General features: G+C 47.1%; 1 protein-coding gene across 1 annotated transcript; it reads left to right on the top strand.

The window, feature by feature from the left end:
• The first annotated feature begins 6,271 nt into the window (after positions 1-6,271).
• ubc (ubiquitin C) lies at positions 6,272-9,150 on the top strand. The gene is made up of 2 exons (XM_007902187.2): positions 6,272-6,572; positions 7,647-9,150. The coding sequence occupies exon 2, from the start codon at positions 7,656-7,658 to the stop codon at positions 9,030-9,032; it is 1,377 nt and encodes a 458-aa protein (XP_007900378.1). The 5' UTR covers positions 6,272-6,572; positions 7,647-7,655; the 3' UTR covers positions 9,033-9,150.
• Positions 9,151-14,047: the final 4,897 nt, after the last annotated feature.

A 14,047-nucleotide genomic window follows, 5' to 3' on the forward strand; every position in this document is an offset into this window, starting at 1 on the left:
TATGAGTAAGGGATGCTGTACAGGAAGGACAGCAGGAACCGATGTTGTAATAATAATAATAATAATAATAATCCTTGCATTTGATATAGCGCTTTTCACGTCTTCTCGAGTCTCAAAGCGCTTCACAGAACACACTGTAAAGTGAATTGACTGTATATTTGTGGGCGAAATGGACACACCGACAGACTAACCCCACCCCCCCGGGATGAGGAGAGTCTGAGTGAATTTGGGTCACGCTCCCTCGATTAGGAATGATCTCACTGGGGCGTTCAACGTAATGAAAGGGGGATGTACAAGCCAACTGGAGTATGCACCGCTTTTCTCTCTGGCGAAAGATCCTTTCACCAGAAGATGGTTCAAAGGGAGATCAGAGCACAAGATGAGGGAATAGAGGAAAAAGACGAGTGGGAAACATAGAGCAGGTACATGGTGGACAATTTCCTCAAATGCACGTAGCTTAGGGAATAAGGTTGATGAGCCGCAGGTTCAACTGGCCGTAAAGGGGGTTTACGCCAAACAAAACGTTCTACGATTGTATGATAATAATGATTCTTGCATTTTTATTTAGTGCTTTATCACGTCATTGAGGCGTCTCAAAGTGCTTCACAAAAATATACTGTAAAGTGGATGGCTGTGTTCCCTCGCACGGAGGGCTGTGAGAATGTGGCTCCAAACGCCTGTAGGAGCAGAATTGACGGAGATACAGATATTTAAGAACTAAAGGGTTAAGGAAACAGGCGGGAAAATGAGATTGACAAACAAAACAAAAGTGCAGAGAGAGTTGCAATCAATAGCCATCCAGTTACTTTATAGGGTACAACATGTTCTGTCCATCTCTTGTGGCGTTCTTCAGGGCTCTGTCCTTGGTCCCCTCCTCTTCAATATCTATACGCTCCCTCTTGGTGACATCATCCGCAGACATGGGGTCAACCTCCACATGTAAGCGGATGACACCCAACTCTACCTCTCTGCCTCCACCCTTATTGCTAAAACCACAAGCTGGCGAAACCCTCATACACGCTTTCATTACATCAAGGCTTGTCGGCCTGCCCAGTTCCTCCTTCCATAGGCTGCAGATCATCCAGAACTCTGCAGCCAGTGTCCACTCCTACACTAGGCTCCACGACTTTATCACTCCCATCCTTGCCCAACTCCACTGGCTTCCCATCCCACAGAGGATACATTCAAGATCCTGGTCCTCACCTTCAAAGCCCTCCATGGTCTTGCTCCCCTCTAACTCTGCGACCTCCGAAGCCCCTACCATCCTGCTCGCTCCCCCTCCTTAGCAGACTCCAGCCTGCTTCACGTCCCCCTCCTTGCTCTCCCCACTATTGGCAGGCAGGCCTTCTGCCACTCTGCCCTACCCTCTGGAAGTCCATCCCGCAGTCCCTCCGCCTCGCCCCCTCTCTTCCCACCTTCAAGACCCTTCTCTTTGACCGTGCTTTAGATCTCCTGCTTCCCCCCTCCATCCTCCCCGACGCCCAGCTCGGATCCGAAACTCTGTCTGTCCAGCGCCTTGGGATGTCCTCCCAACGTGAAAGGCACTATACAAATGTACGTTTGTTGTTGTAGTAAGTGACCTGCATATAACTGGTTAGCGTGTTGGCTTGTATCAGTATCTCAGGGGGAAATTTCCAGTGATATATGGCCACCCTTCCACGTCATTGCTGACTTGTTACATGATTTCCAAATTGTTCTAGTACAAGAGGGCTTAAATTTAAAGAGATTAAAAAATAAACCTGTATACAGAGGACTGGAATTTTCTGCCACAAATCATGGATGAGGCAGTCCATCAATCATTTTAAAATAGAGTGAAATAGATTGCTGAAGAGGAGGATGTGGGAGGAGAGTATGCAAGAGAGTATTACTAAACTAGGTGGCTCGTGTTGAGAAAAACATTAGCATTTGGGTTACGTGGCCGGTTTCTGGGCTGCAACATTCAGTGACTCATAACAACTTTACCCAGGCATAGCTGAGCCAAATTCTACAGCCCCGAGTTAGAGCCTGATCATAATCACAAGCTTCCAACGTGACTAGTTTACAGGAAATATTAAATTCTTCCTGTTGGCAATGGCATGACAAAGGTCAAATTATTTAATTGCTCTGACTTTCTTTCACCAGGACATCTAGATTAAAGGGTTGAAGGGTTTAAAGCTCGGATTTCATATGCCCTATAAGAAACTGCCAACTCACCCTGAACATCGGACAGTATCTTGGCCTACTGATTAACACTTTTTTTACCTAGGCAGGACTTGAACCAAACTGCCCAGCCGTGAAATAGTCTGGTCACAAACACAGTATATTCCAGTATAACTAGAGTATAGACAGACCACCGAGTCCTTCTTGGTGGCATTTTTATTAAACCTGGTCTAAAGTTTTAATTCCTCTGCTTATTGTTGTTTAAGAGTTAAAAGGTTCAGATTACATCAGTATGACTCCACTGCATTTCTGACTAATAGCCCGGCAGCCAAATATTTACCTTCCAATCCAAAAAGCCGTTGCCATGGCTGCCTTTAGCTAAAAGGCTTTTGTATCCCAACAAATGATCAATAATTGACCAGAGAACATTTTTTTGTGAGCATCAAACTGTAAATGTTCACTGGCCTACTTTAGTTTAGGTAATTCTTTTACAGTAATTCCTCCATCAAAGCAGAAATCACCCCCTTATTCCCCTGATGTATATGAAACTGCAGTGATACGATAGGGGTTCCCCATATATTCCCCGGGCGTTTGAGAAAACTGTGTTATTCATTCCACAAAGTGTAGTGATTGTGTATTTAATGACAGCATTAACCCACAAACAGCCATGAAATGATTGACCAATTTCACCTGGGGGATTGTTGGCCAGAAAATGGGGAGAAACTCCCATCTCTTTTTGAATTATATTATTGGATTCTTAGCATCCACCTGAACAAGCAGACGGGACCATGGCGCTTGCATCCGAAGCACGGCACCTCCAGCCCTCCAGCTACATCGGAGTGTCAGCCTAGACTGCGAGACTCAAGGGTTGAACGTGGGGCTTGAACCCACAATCTTCTGGGCAAGAAATCTGAAAAGCAAAATGCTGGCCTCGAGTATGAATGGTATGTTTTTACCCCCCACTGTGTGTCTGCGTGCCTTCTGTGCCTGTTGGTGCGAAGGATCAGAAATGGTTGCTCCCTCCGCCCGTCAGGTGACTCAGCAGAAAGTGGAGATCGCTCATGATACATTCCGTTCGGCCCAGCTATGAACGGATAAACTAGCTGAGCAGCCATTCCTTTCACTTTTACATCAATGTTCTCAATAACAACTATTAGACAGACATAGTTCAGTCATTCTGGCACTGTAAAATCCCTGCGCCACCTTTTCTCTGTGCTTTCAACATCTTTGAATTCTCCTTCCTCTCTTGTCTGCTCCCGATTATCTCCACAATGTATTTTGAGATATTCATAAGTGCTCTAGATGGCAAACTGTTGTGACTTAAAAAAAATCAGACGGTCAGACTTTGTCATTAACCTTACAAACTAAATCAAAACCACAACTCTAGACGCAGCAATAAACAAACCAGAAATCAGATGCAAAAATGATTGCACCGGAAAGCCCAGAAACAGCAGTCAGAGAAGAAGCTGTAGTTAATTCATCATCTGGGGACCAACACTAAAATTAATAATCTGCCTCCGCCATCTGAGTTTCAACACGATTACAAAAGACAAAAGGATCAGCGGATTTAAAACTGGCTTGAGAAACCTAAAATGGTGGATTAGGTTCATATGTTTTAGCAGCAGCTTTCAATTATAATTCAGAGGCATACAATATTTTGAAGGTTAAACCACTGGAAAACAATTTTATTTCGCACACACGTGTTAAGCTGCTAAAAAGTGGTTGTGAGAATAGCCCACTGCCGGGAAGGTTCTTGCAGATTAACTAAAATGGCAGATGGGGAAAAAAATGTAGCTTTTTCCTTTTTAATGACGCTGCTCCAAGTTTTGTCACAGCAGCCCAGGGCACAACCTATCTGTGTCAGGACATGCACTGTGAACAGAAAATGGCAATTGGTTGGCTCCCCTATCCAATCCAAGTGCTGTTGCTGAGGTTTGCATTGAGAACCTTCATTAATAACAGATCTCATTGTTCCAGGGCCGGGGGGTGGGGGTGCAAAGAGAGAAACAAACAGTCAGTGGTTCTGTGTTTTTCCTGGCAACAGCTTGGGTTTAGTAACAGCAAAGAATGAGGATATTGTCAAGGGAAAACATGCCTAAACATGACGCCTCTTATCTGCATCTGCATACCAATCAGTTCCTTATTACACTGAAATCTGGAGATCCACCCAGACCACTTGAAACTCACACGACATCGTCTTGTAAACTAGGGCAGCAGAACCCCGATGCGGGACACTTTTAGTCTCTCAATTGGGTCTGTTGCGTACTGTAATGGAATATTAATGTGTTGCGGTTTCTCCTTTCTGTGAACAGGCACTTTTTGATGCAGGGTGTAAATATGTATTCTACCTATAGATAATTATTTTGTTTAAAAAGGCAATAAAAAGCAGAGCTGCTATTCTTGCAACTTGGCTCCAAAGTGCTGCATCCTGTACACATAAACTGATTTGATGGTTACACAATCAGTCTGTTCAAATATCACATGTTTTTTTTTAAAAATTCTAGTCGGCAATGATGACATTAATTCTGGAGAAATCAGCCTCTATCTCAGATACAAGAGGGTGAAAGCAAAAGGTTCATATTGCCTTACCCAGTGTGAAGTTACTAATTTAAGAGTTCTCAGTACAAGAGTTCTCCGTTCCTCTGGCTCCGGTCTGCTCCACATCCCCCGCCCCAACCGCCCTACCATCGGTGGCCGGGCCTTCAGCCTCTCAGCCCCTCGGCTCTGGAACTCCATCCCCCAGTGCCTTCGCCGCTTCCTCCCTTTCCTCCTTCAAGGCCGGTCTGAAGACCTTTCTCTTTGACCGAGCCTTCAGCTCCCCTCTCGACTCTCTACCCCCTCCTCGCTCTCTCCCTTCCCTCACCCTGACCATTTCCCCCAATGCTCGGGTCCTGACCCAACTGTCCAGCGCCTTGTCCAGCGTCCTCCCGACGTGAAAGGCGCTCTATAAATGGAATCCTGTTGTTATTGTTGTATTGGGTTGCTTTACAGGAAATATCCATTTTAATTCCCTCAAAGTAGACAAACTTGGTGAAGATATTTGGGGGTTCTCCTTCACCTCGGGAATGATTCTGGGATTTGGTACGAGAGCGGGGAAAGGGATCTTAAGACTGTGGTCCAGAGATGTACCCTACAGTGGTGGGATGGACAACGTTGCCGGATTGGAAATGTTTTTACGGTAGTGTGCGCGAAGAAACAGGTTTGGGCAGGCGTTTCTTTTTTTTTAAATGTTTAATTTTTAAACCCGTGTTTCCCCCCCCACCCACCCCACCCCTTCGAAGATCATTTCTTATAACAATAAATAATCCTTGCCACTTTGCCATTTTGCCAACAGTGCCTTATCAGGGCGTCGAGACGTCTCGCAAAGCGCTTCCCGGGCTATACTGTAGAGTGGATTGACTGCGTATCTTAATAATAATAATAATAATCCTCGCATTTGATATAGCGCTTTTCACGTCGGGAGGTCGTCCCAAAGCGCTTCACAGAACACACTGCAAAGTGAATTGACTGCATATCTGTGGGCGAACGCGGCGGCCAATTGCGCACAGCAATGTCCCGCAGACAGTCGTGGATTGAAAATGACCAATTTTTTTTATTGTTTTGGGGTTTTTGGAGGGATTATTATCTTTTCTTGTGGGAGAAACCCAGGAGCCAATGGCGCACGGCAGCGGCTCACAAACAGCCGGGGATTGAGAGACCAAAACATTGTGATGTTTTATTAACGTCTCATCAGATGGGAGGCAGTCTCAGATAATGCGGCCCTCCTCTCCCATCCTGGTTCCCCCCCCACCACCACCACCTCTTCCCCATACGCCCGTCTCTGTCCCCCGTCCCCCCCCCAAACTCCTCGGCACAGAGCCTGTAAACCCCGCTCAGTTGAATAATTAATTGAAATAATCCCGGGGTTGCGGGATAGAAAGTGCCTCAGGCGCTCGCTGGGCCCCGCGAGGACGTGGCTGGTGCACGAGCTTCACTGACTCACCGCGTCCCGCCCGCCCGCCGTCTCCGCCCTTCTAGAACATACCGCCTCATCACACCCCCCCCACCACCGGCGCGCCGCTGCGCGTCTGCGCCTTTGTGTCAACGCGCAGCAAAACAAAAATAACAACAACAACAAAAAAACCGCTGACTTGAGGGGGGTGGGGGGAACGGGGTGAAGGAGGACGATTCGTGCCATTCTCCTCACCACCCAAGTGATTTTTTTTTTGAGGGGTGGGGTGGTTTTGTTACCCCACCCGCCGCCAAACTGCGGGTTGTAGTGCGCGCTGCAAGTAGTGCTGGGCGCGGAGTGTGAGCGCACGGGCTGTCGACGGACTATAAAAGAAGCGGCGAGCGCCGTCGCGCCCATTCGTGGGATTGGAGCCGAAGCGGAGTGTGAACGGTACGAGTATCGGCAACAATATTACTACATTGCGGCAAACGTCCTCCTGAAGGTACGGTCGCGGTGATACCCGAAAGCGCTTTAAGAGAAAGGAAAACGCGCCCTTTAATCATTATCTGCCATCGGGGAGGCGGGCGAGCGGCTTTTTTTTCCTCTCTCGGGGGGGGGCGGCAAAAAAAGAAAACTGAGGTAAAAAAAACTGACGTTGGTCGGGCCTCAGAAGCGAATTTACAATGCCGCCAGTTTTCTGTTTACTGCGGACGGTGGGCGTAGAGCTTACTTTTAATACTTTTTTTGAAAAAACTTTTAGTTCCTTATGCCGTAAGAGAGCGTCAAAAATAAATAAGCGAGAGTGACCGTAACCGGGTTTGACGGACGGCCGCGGCTTTTTTTTCCCCCTAAGAGCGTGAATAAATACGCGTTTTGTTGTATGTAAAACCGATCAAGGAGTCGAGTGGGTAACGCGGAGCGGCGGTTGGCAGTCGGTGTAAGACCCGATTTTAAACCGGGAATCGGGAGAGGACTCAAAATGGCGGCGGTGGCGCAGCTGCTTCGGGGCGGACGAGCGGGCGGAAGCTGCCGTGACCCCTGACCCTGGGCGGCGGTGTCGTCAGGGGGGGGGGCGTCACGTGAGCTTACACGCCCCCGCCACGTGACGAGGGCGAGTGAGCGCATAGAGGCCGCCGCTTTGTTGACCCGCCGCGCATGTTGGCCGCTTCCTGTTTGCGGCGGCGGGGGAGCCCGGCTCAACGCGCTTTCATCTCTAGGTAGAGTCGGTGAGTCGCCGTTTTTTTATTAAGAAAGACAGCATCTTCGCTACATACAGTCGCGTTCATAAGGTGGGGCAGAGGGCGTCAAGCAGGAAGTCTAGGTTTAAAGGCTTGCTCTGGATCAGCTTTAATCCTGCACCAAACAGGTTACTTATTACCAGGGTTGTTGGGTTGAGCCCCTAAACCTTACTCTCGTTTTTTTTTTCCATGATGGCTCATGTTTTGGTGACCGGAACACTCCAAGCCATTGTTATTCATGAGTCCTTGTGGAATGCTCTTTGAGGTGTTTTCTCATTGTGTGTGTGTGTGGTTGTATTACTACAAACAGCATTTTTTCTTAAAAAATTGCCTTTCAGAAAAACAAAATGCAGATTTTTGTGAAAACCCTGACTGGCAAGACTATTACACTGGAGGTGGAACCCAGTGACACCATTGAAAATGTCAAGGCTAAGATCCAGGACAAAGAAGGCATTCCACCCGACCAACAGCGTCTGATCTTCGCTGGCAAACAGCTGGAAGAAGGCCGCACACTGTCAGACTACAATATCCAGAAAGAGTCCACTCTTCATCTGGTGCTGCGTCTGAGAGGGGGTATGCAGATCTTTGTGAAGACCCTGACTGGCAAAACCATCACACTTGAGGTAGAACCCAGTGACACCATTGAGAATGTGAAGGCCAAAATCCAGGACAAGGAGGGTATCCCACCAGATCAACAGCGCCTGATCTTCGCTGGCAAGCAGCTAGAAGATGGCCGCACACTTTCAGACTACAACATCCAGAAAGAGTCCACTCTCCATTTGGTGCTGCGTCTCAGAGGAGGCATGCAGATCTTTGTCAAGACCTTGACCGGCAAGACCATCACACTGGAAGTGGAACCCAGTGACACCATTGAGAATGTCAAGGCTAAGATCCAGGACAAAGAAGGCATTCCACCCGACCAGCAGCGTCTGATCTTTGCTGGTAAACAGCTAGAGGATGGCCGCACACTGTCAGACTACAACATCCAGAAAGAATCTACTCTCCATCTGGTGCTGCGTCTGAGAGGAGGCATGCAGATTTTTGTCAAGACCTTGACTGGCAAGACCATCACATTGGAGGTTGAACCCAGTGACACCATTGAAAACGTGAAGGCCAAAATCCAGGACAAGGAAGGCATTCCCCCAGATCAGCAGCGTCTGATTTTTGCTGGCAAGCAGCTTGAAGATGGTCGCACACTGTCTGACTACAACATCCAGAAGGAATCCACACTGCACTTGGTGTTGCGTCTGAGAGGCGGCATGCAGATCTTTGTCAAAACCCTGACTGGCAAGACCATCACACTGGAAGTGGAACCCAGTGACACCATTGAAAATGTCAAGGCTAAGATCCAGGACAAAGAGGGTATCCCGCCCGATCAACAGCGTCTGATCTTTGCCGGCAAGCAGCTGGAAGATGGCCGTACCCTATCAGACTATAACATCCAGAAAGAATCCACTCTGCATCTGGTCCTGCGTCTCAGAGGGGGTATGCAGATCTTTGTGAAGACCCTGACCGGCAAGACCATCACACTTGAGGTAGAGCCCAGTGACACCATTGAGAACGTGAAGGCCAAAATCCAGGACAAAGAAGGCATTCCCCCCGACCAGCAGCGTCTGATCTTTGCTGGCAAGCAGCTGGAGGATGGTCGCACACTGTCTGACTACAACATTCAGAAAGAGTCCACACTGCACTTGGTGCTGCGTCTGAGAGGGGGCAATTGTTAAACTGGCTATTGTGGCACTTTACACCATGTGATGGGCTGTGTTCTGCACTCTTAAGCAAAAATTCATTAAAGTGTGTTCCCTTTTGTCATTCAAAATAAAATTGTTTGTTGCAAGCTTATTAAATATTGTCTGTTTGGTCTTTATGGTGGGGGATTGCAATTTGAGATGATTCTGAGTTGATGCAGGAGGTTAATAATAATCCTTGCATTTGATACAGTGCCTTATCATGTCTTTGATGTCTTAAAAGCACTTCACAGAATGTACTGTAAAGTAAATTGACTATATATTGTGGATAAAATGTGCCAGCCAATTGTGCATGGCAATGTTCCCCAAACTGTCTCCCAAATTATTATTTACTATTCTGGGAGGGATTATTACTGCTGGAAAGTGATCTAATCGACTAACTGGGTTCCTACTGCATAATTCCACTAAAATAAATGAGTGCCAGTCAACTAGTACTGAGATTTCACAATACTATGGTATAGATTGATGAGAGTTGCTGGAAGAGTCTCCTTTATTGTAAATGGTGATGCAGTATTGGTGGAGGGAGTATTCCTCAATATTGGAAATGCAGTTTCTATTCCAACTCTTGACCACAATAATCTGGTAAAATATAAATCAGCATTAACATGAGCCCCTTTCACAACAATAAAATTACAGTTGTATAACACTTCTCATGTCAGGAGCCTATCTCAAGGATCAGTGATTTGGACCTAAGATGGGGAAGGGGGTGATCAAAGGCATCGTGGAAGAGGGGAGTCTAAGGAGGGAAGGGGTGAGGCAGAGGGAGTCCATGATGGGAGTTCCAAAGGATAGGGGCAGAGTGGCTGAAGGCCTGTCTGCCAGTGGTGGGGCAAGGTGGAGGACATGAAACAGGCTGGACCCTGCTGAGTGGAGGGAGCGGCCAGGTTGGTAGGGGTTGTATGAGGTTGCACGGGTACCAGGGCTGAAGGCCATGGATGGAAGACTTTGAAGGTGAGGACCAGGATTTTGAATTATGTATCCTCTGTGATGGGAAAGCAGTGCAGTCGGGCAGAGTTCTGGATGATCTGCAGCCTATGAAGGGAAGAGTTGAGGCTGACAAGGAGGGAGTGTGTGTAGCCGAGCCTGGATGTTATGAATGCCATGTATGAGGGTTTTGGCGGCCTGTAGTGTGAGACAGTGGCGAAGCCGGGCAATGTTGCGGAGGTGGGGGAAGGCAGAGCGGGTCATGGCACAGATATGGGGTAGAAAGGATAATTGAGGGTCAAACAAGACACCAAGGTTTCAAAATGGCTCAGTGAGGTGGAATGTGCATCCTTGGATGGTGATGCTGCGTGGAGGTGCTGACAGGAGACAATCAGGAGAGCCTCGGTCTTCTTCACGTTCAACTGAAGCAAGTTAGCTCTCATCCCGGACTTGATGTCTGACAGATATTCTGTCAGGACAGCAGTGGATACTAAATCTGAATGGTGGGCATTGGGTTTTCCTGGCTTGTGTCCAAAATGGGTGTCATGTTTGTGAATCCAGTCTTAAATTCACAAATGATTCAATGTAAGAGTTGCTCTGGAACAGATTGAGCCAGGTATGCTCTGCAGGCCTGTGAATGGTAACCTTGTGGCTCCAGCCAGTGGAGGCTGAAGCAACTTCAATGGTGTTTATTGGGTCAGCTGGGTGTCTTGACACGTGTGGAAACCCATCACAATGCTTAAGAGAATCCAAACCAAATAGTTTCATGCATCCCACCTATACATCGAATGGAATGACTTCTCCCTGGAGGGACGCATCCTGCTTACCTAATTTCATATGAGAAAGTGCAGGTGGGCGAGAGATGAGCCTTGGGGTCCCTGTAGTGTTCTTTGGAGTAACTGCTGGAGTCTAACCAGTTAAAACCACATAGCTTGCCATTGAAGTAAGCTTTCCTGCTGCTTGTCCAGCTAGGATGACCCTACCCTTTTGAAGGAAGTGTCCCTAGTCCCATTGACTGGTCTGGTCTTCCAAGTCCTGCTGATGATCCAGGCTGGCTAGGCTGTCATCAGCGGTGCCCTGGAGTATTGTGTACCCACCTTGCTCAGGAATTGGACTGCCAAGACAGCCACAGAGGGTGGACTCTATTCTGATTTAGCATTTATACACTTAAAGCAAAGCATTTCAGATCCATAATCAGAACCCATTCTTTTCAGAGATCTGCTAATCTGTGCTGCAAACGCAACTGCTCCCTTTTATTTAAGGTTGACTTGAATATTGGAATATTCTTTAAATTGGATTATTAGAGCCCAAAGAGGCAGTACTATGAGTACAATGGCAGACAAAGAGTTAACTGCAGAATAAGAGCGGAGTCGGCAGTAAGTGGAACAACAACAAATTACGTTTGTATAGCGTCTTTCACATCGGGAGGACGACCCAAAGCGCTGATACCAAAGTGCGTGAGTTGGAAACGGCGAAGCAACAGATGATTGAAAGAGGAGTACCATCATGAGGCAGAAGAGAGGTATTGTCAGCTGTGGACTTAATTGCAGATCATAAGTGGGCAGATTTGTAAGAGCATTTAAGCAGCCAGACATAATTGGGACACTCGGTCAAGCTGGTACCTCACAACCAAAGCAGGCGAAATCCTCATCCACTCCTTCGTCATTTCGCACCTCCCTACCTATTCAATTTGTTTCACCCCGACTCGAACCACCCACTGCCTCCGCTCGGCTGGCTCCAGCCTCCTGTTTGTCCCTCATCCCTTCCACTCTACCATCAGTAGCTGTGCCCTTCAGCTACTACGCTCCAAAACTCTGGAACTCTCTCTCCCTCAATCTCTCTTTTAAATCTCACCTAAAGACCTTTATTTTTGATCGTGATTAAGGTCATCTCCCCCTCTCCCGGGGTCAGACTCCCATACTGTCAAGCACTCCGGGACGCTACCCTGCGTGAAAGGTGCCATATAAATTCAAATTCTTGTACTGTCACCTGATGCAAAATTATTTGTACATGAACATTGAAGATAGTGTACAGTATACTATTGTAGAGAAAACCATTCTGTTGTGTTGTAGCATTCTGCCAGAGACTTACAAACATTGCAATAAAAGTAGTCAAAATAAGGTAACCTTATTCCCACTAAAATTACCTTGTAAAAGTATTTTTAGTCCCTGAGCACACACAGATAGTGTTTGTCACTTTAGAACAAGGACATATTGCCTACTCACCCTCACCACCCCATCTAAGTCCTGGGAAACTATACACACAAACTAGTATATACTGTAACTAGAAATTAGATTTACTGCCAGATGTCAGATGAATGTTTATGGCGTGAAACGCATTTGCTATTTTCATGCATTTTAAGAGGACAACTGTTTTTTTATGTAGGTGCCCTAAGGCAGTGTCATTCCCAAGAGAATAAATAGATTGTGTTACATTAGTACGTCATCTTGAATGGTAAATTTCCGATCATTTAAACAGTGCTTTGTGAAGCAATTTCCAGCTTATTGTAGGTTTAAACTAAATATGAACCTTGAAAGGTGGTCAAATTACGATTTGAGAGCACGTGAATTTGTCTGTTCACTATTCAAAGAATGTATTTAAACTTCAGTAACTTTGCTACACATAAAAGTGGACTTTTATACTTTCTTGCTACATTCTCTCCTTTGCTACGTTCTGCATTAGAAAGGGTTGTACAACTGCATTGATGCTCTTGAAGAGGTAACCCACCCTCCCTACCCTCCATCCCTCGTAATCCCTCGGGTGCACATTTTTGATTGACCAGTGCCAAAGAGAAAGACGGGCTTCGAGACATCTGGACAACGTGAAAAGTGCTTTATCAAATGCAAAGGTTATTATTATTTATTATTATAATACATCTGTTGGAGATTGGAGACTTTCCAAACTGAATTTAAATTCTTATTTACACTTTCTTGTCTATGTCTGAGTGTATTAATGTGCTTGCTTACACGTCCATTGCCCCCATTTACGTCCCAGTTTTCAGTTGCTGCATTCTGGAATTCCCTCCACCCTCACACCGTCTTCTCTCCCTGTCTTCAAAAATCCAACTAAACCTCTTCAACTATGCCTTTGGTCACCTTTCCACCTTGATCCACCGCTGTCTCTGAACCATTTCAATATTTTCCCCTACCTGAAAGGCACGGTAGAAATGCAAAGCAATGCCGCTGCTGCACACCGCCATAGGCAAATCTTTGTTTTGATCAACTGGGTGTCAGACACCCATGGAAGCTTCTTGCCAAGCTTAAGAGTATCCGAACTAAACTACTGAGAGTTAATAATAATAATCCTTAATAATCCTTGCATTTGATATAGCGCTTTTCACGTCGGGAGGACGTCCCAAAGCGCTTCACAGAACACACTGTAAAGTGAATTGACTGTATATTTGTGGGCGAATATTTGTGGGAGAGTTCCACATCCCATGTGTACAGAAATGTTTGTACGTCCGGTATGGAGGAGCCCCTACACTCTCTCTATCCCACCGCCCCACACACACACACACACACACACACACACACACACACATACATACAGAGTGAGACACCCAATTCAATTGACCTATTCTCTTCAACGCCTTGAACCGCTTTGTGACAGACTGATGGTTGCGTATCATGACAGTTGCCCGAAGCGTCCTTCGCAAGGGATGTTCAGGCGGTTGCAATTAGCCGGAACGTTTGCAATTGGGGACCGTTTCAACGGGGTGAGGCGGAGAGCGCCGTCAATCCGCCTGCTGCCTTGGGATGGTGGATGGGTTTGGACGCAAGCAGCAATTTTGCCAATCCCGCTGACCGACCACCCCAGCGTCGGGTCTGAAATGCTGCACTCTGCCCAGCGCCTTGGGACGCCCCCCCATCGACCCGCAAGGCGCTGCTGCACAAGTCATCTTGTTGTTGTCGTCGTCGTTGTTGTGGTGGTGGTTGTGGTTGTTGTTGACTTGACCCGCCCCTTCCAGGCTGGTCGGGGCGAGCGCGGGGCAGCATGGGAGTTGTAGGCAGGTGGCTGCGGTGGGCTGGAGGGGTGGCGTGGGGGAGGCGGTCGAGGAGAACTACAGG

This window comes from Callorhinchus milii, unplaced genomic scaffold (genome assembly GCF_018977255.1).
Source record: "Callorhinchus milii isolate IMCB2004 unplaced genomic scaffold, IMCB_Cmil_1.0 Scaffold8, whole genome shotgun sequence".
Taxonomy (NCBI): domain Eukaryota; kingdom Metazoa; phylum Chordata; class Chondrichthyes; order Chimaeriformes; family Callorhinchidae; genus Callorhinchus; species Callorhinchus milii.

What these genes read in the sequence shown, in the direction of transcription:
- ubc (XM_007902187.2), top strand. Translation starts at nt 7,656, where the DNA reads ATGCAGATTTTTGTGAAAACCCTGACTGGCAAGACTATTACACTGGAG.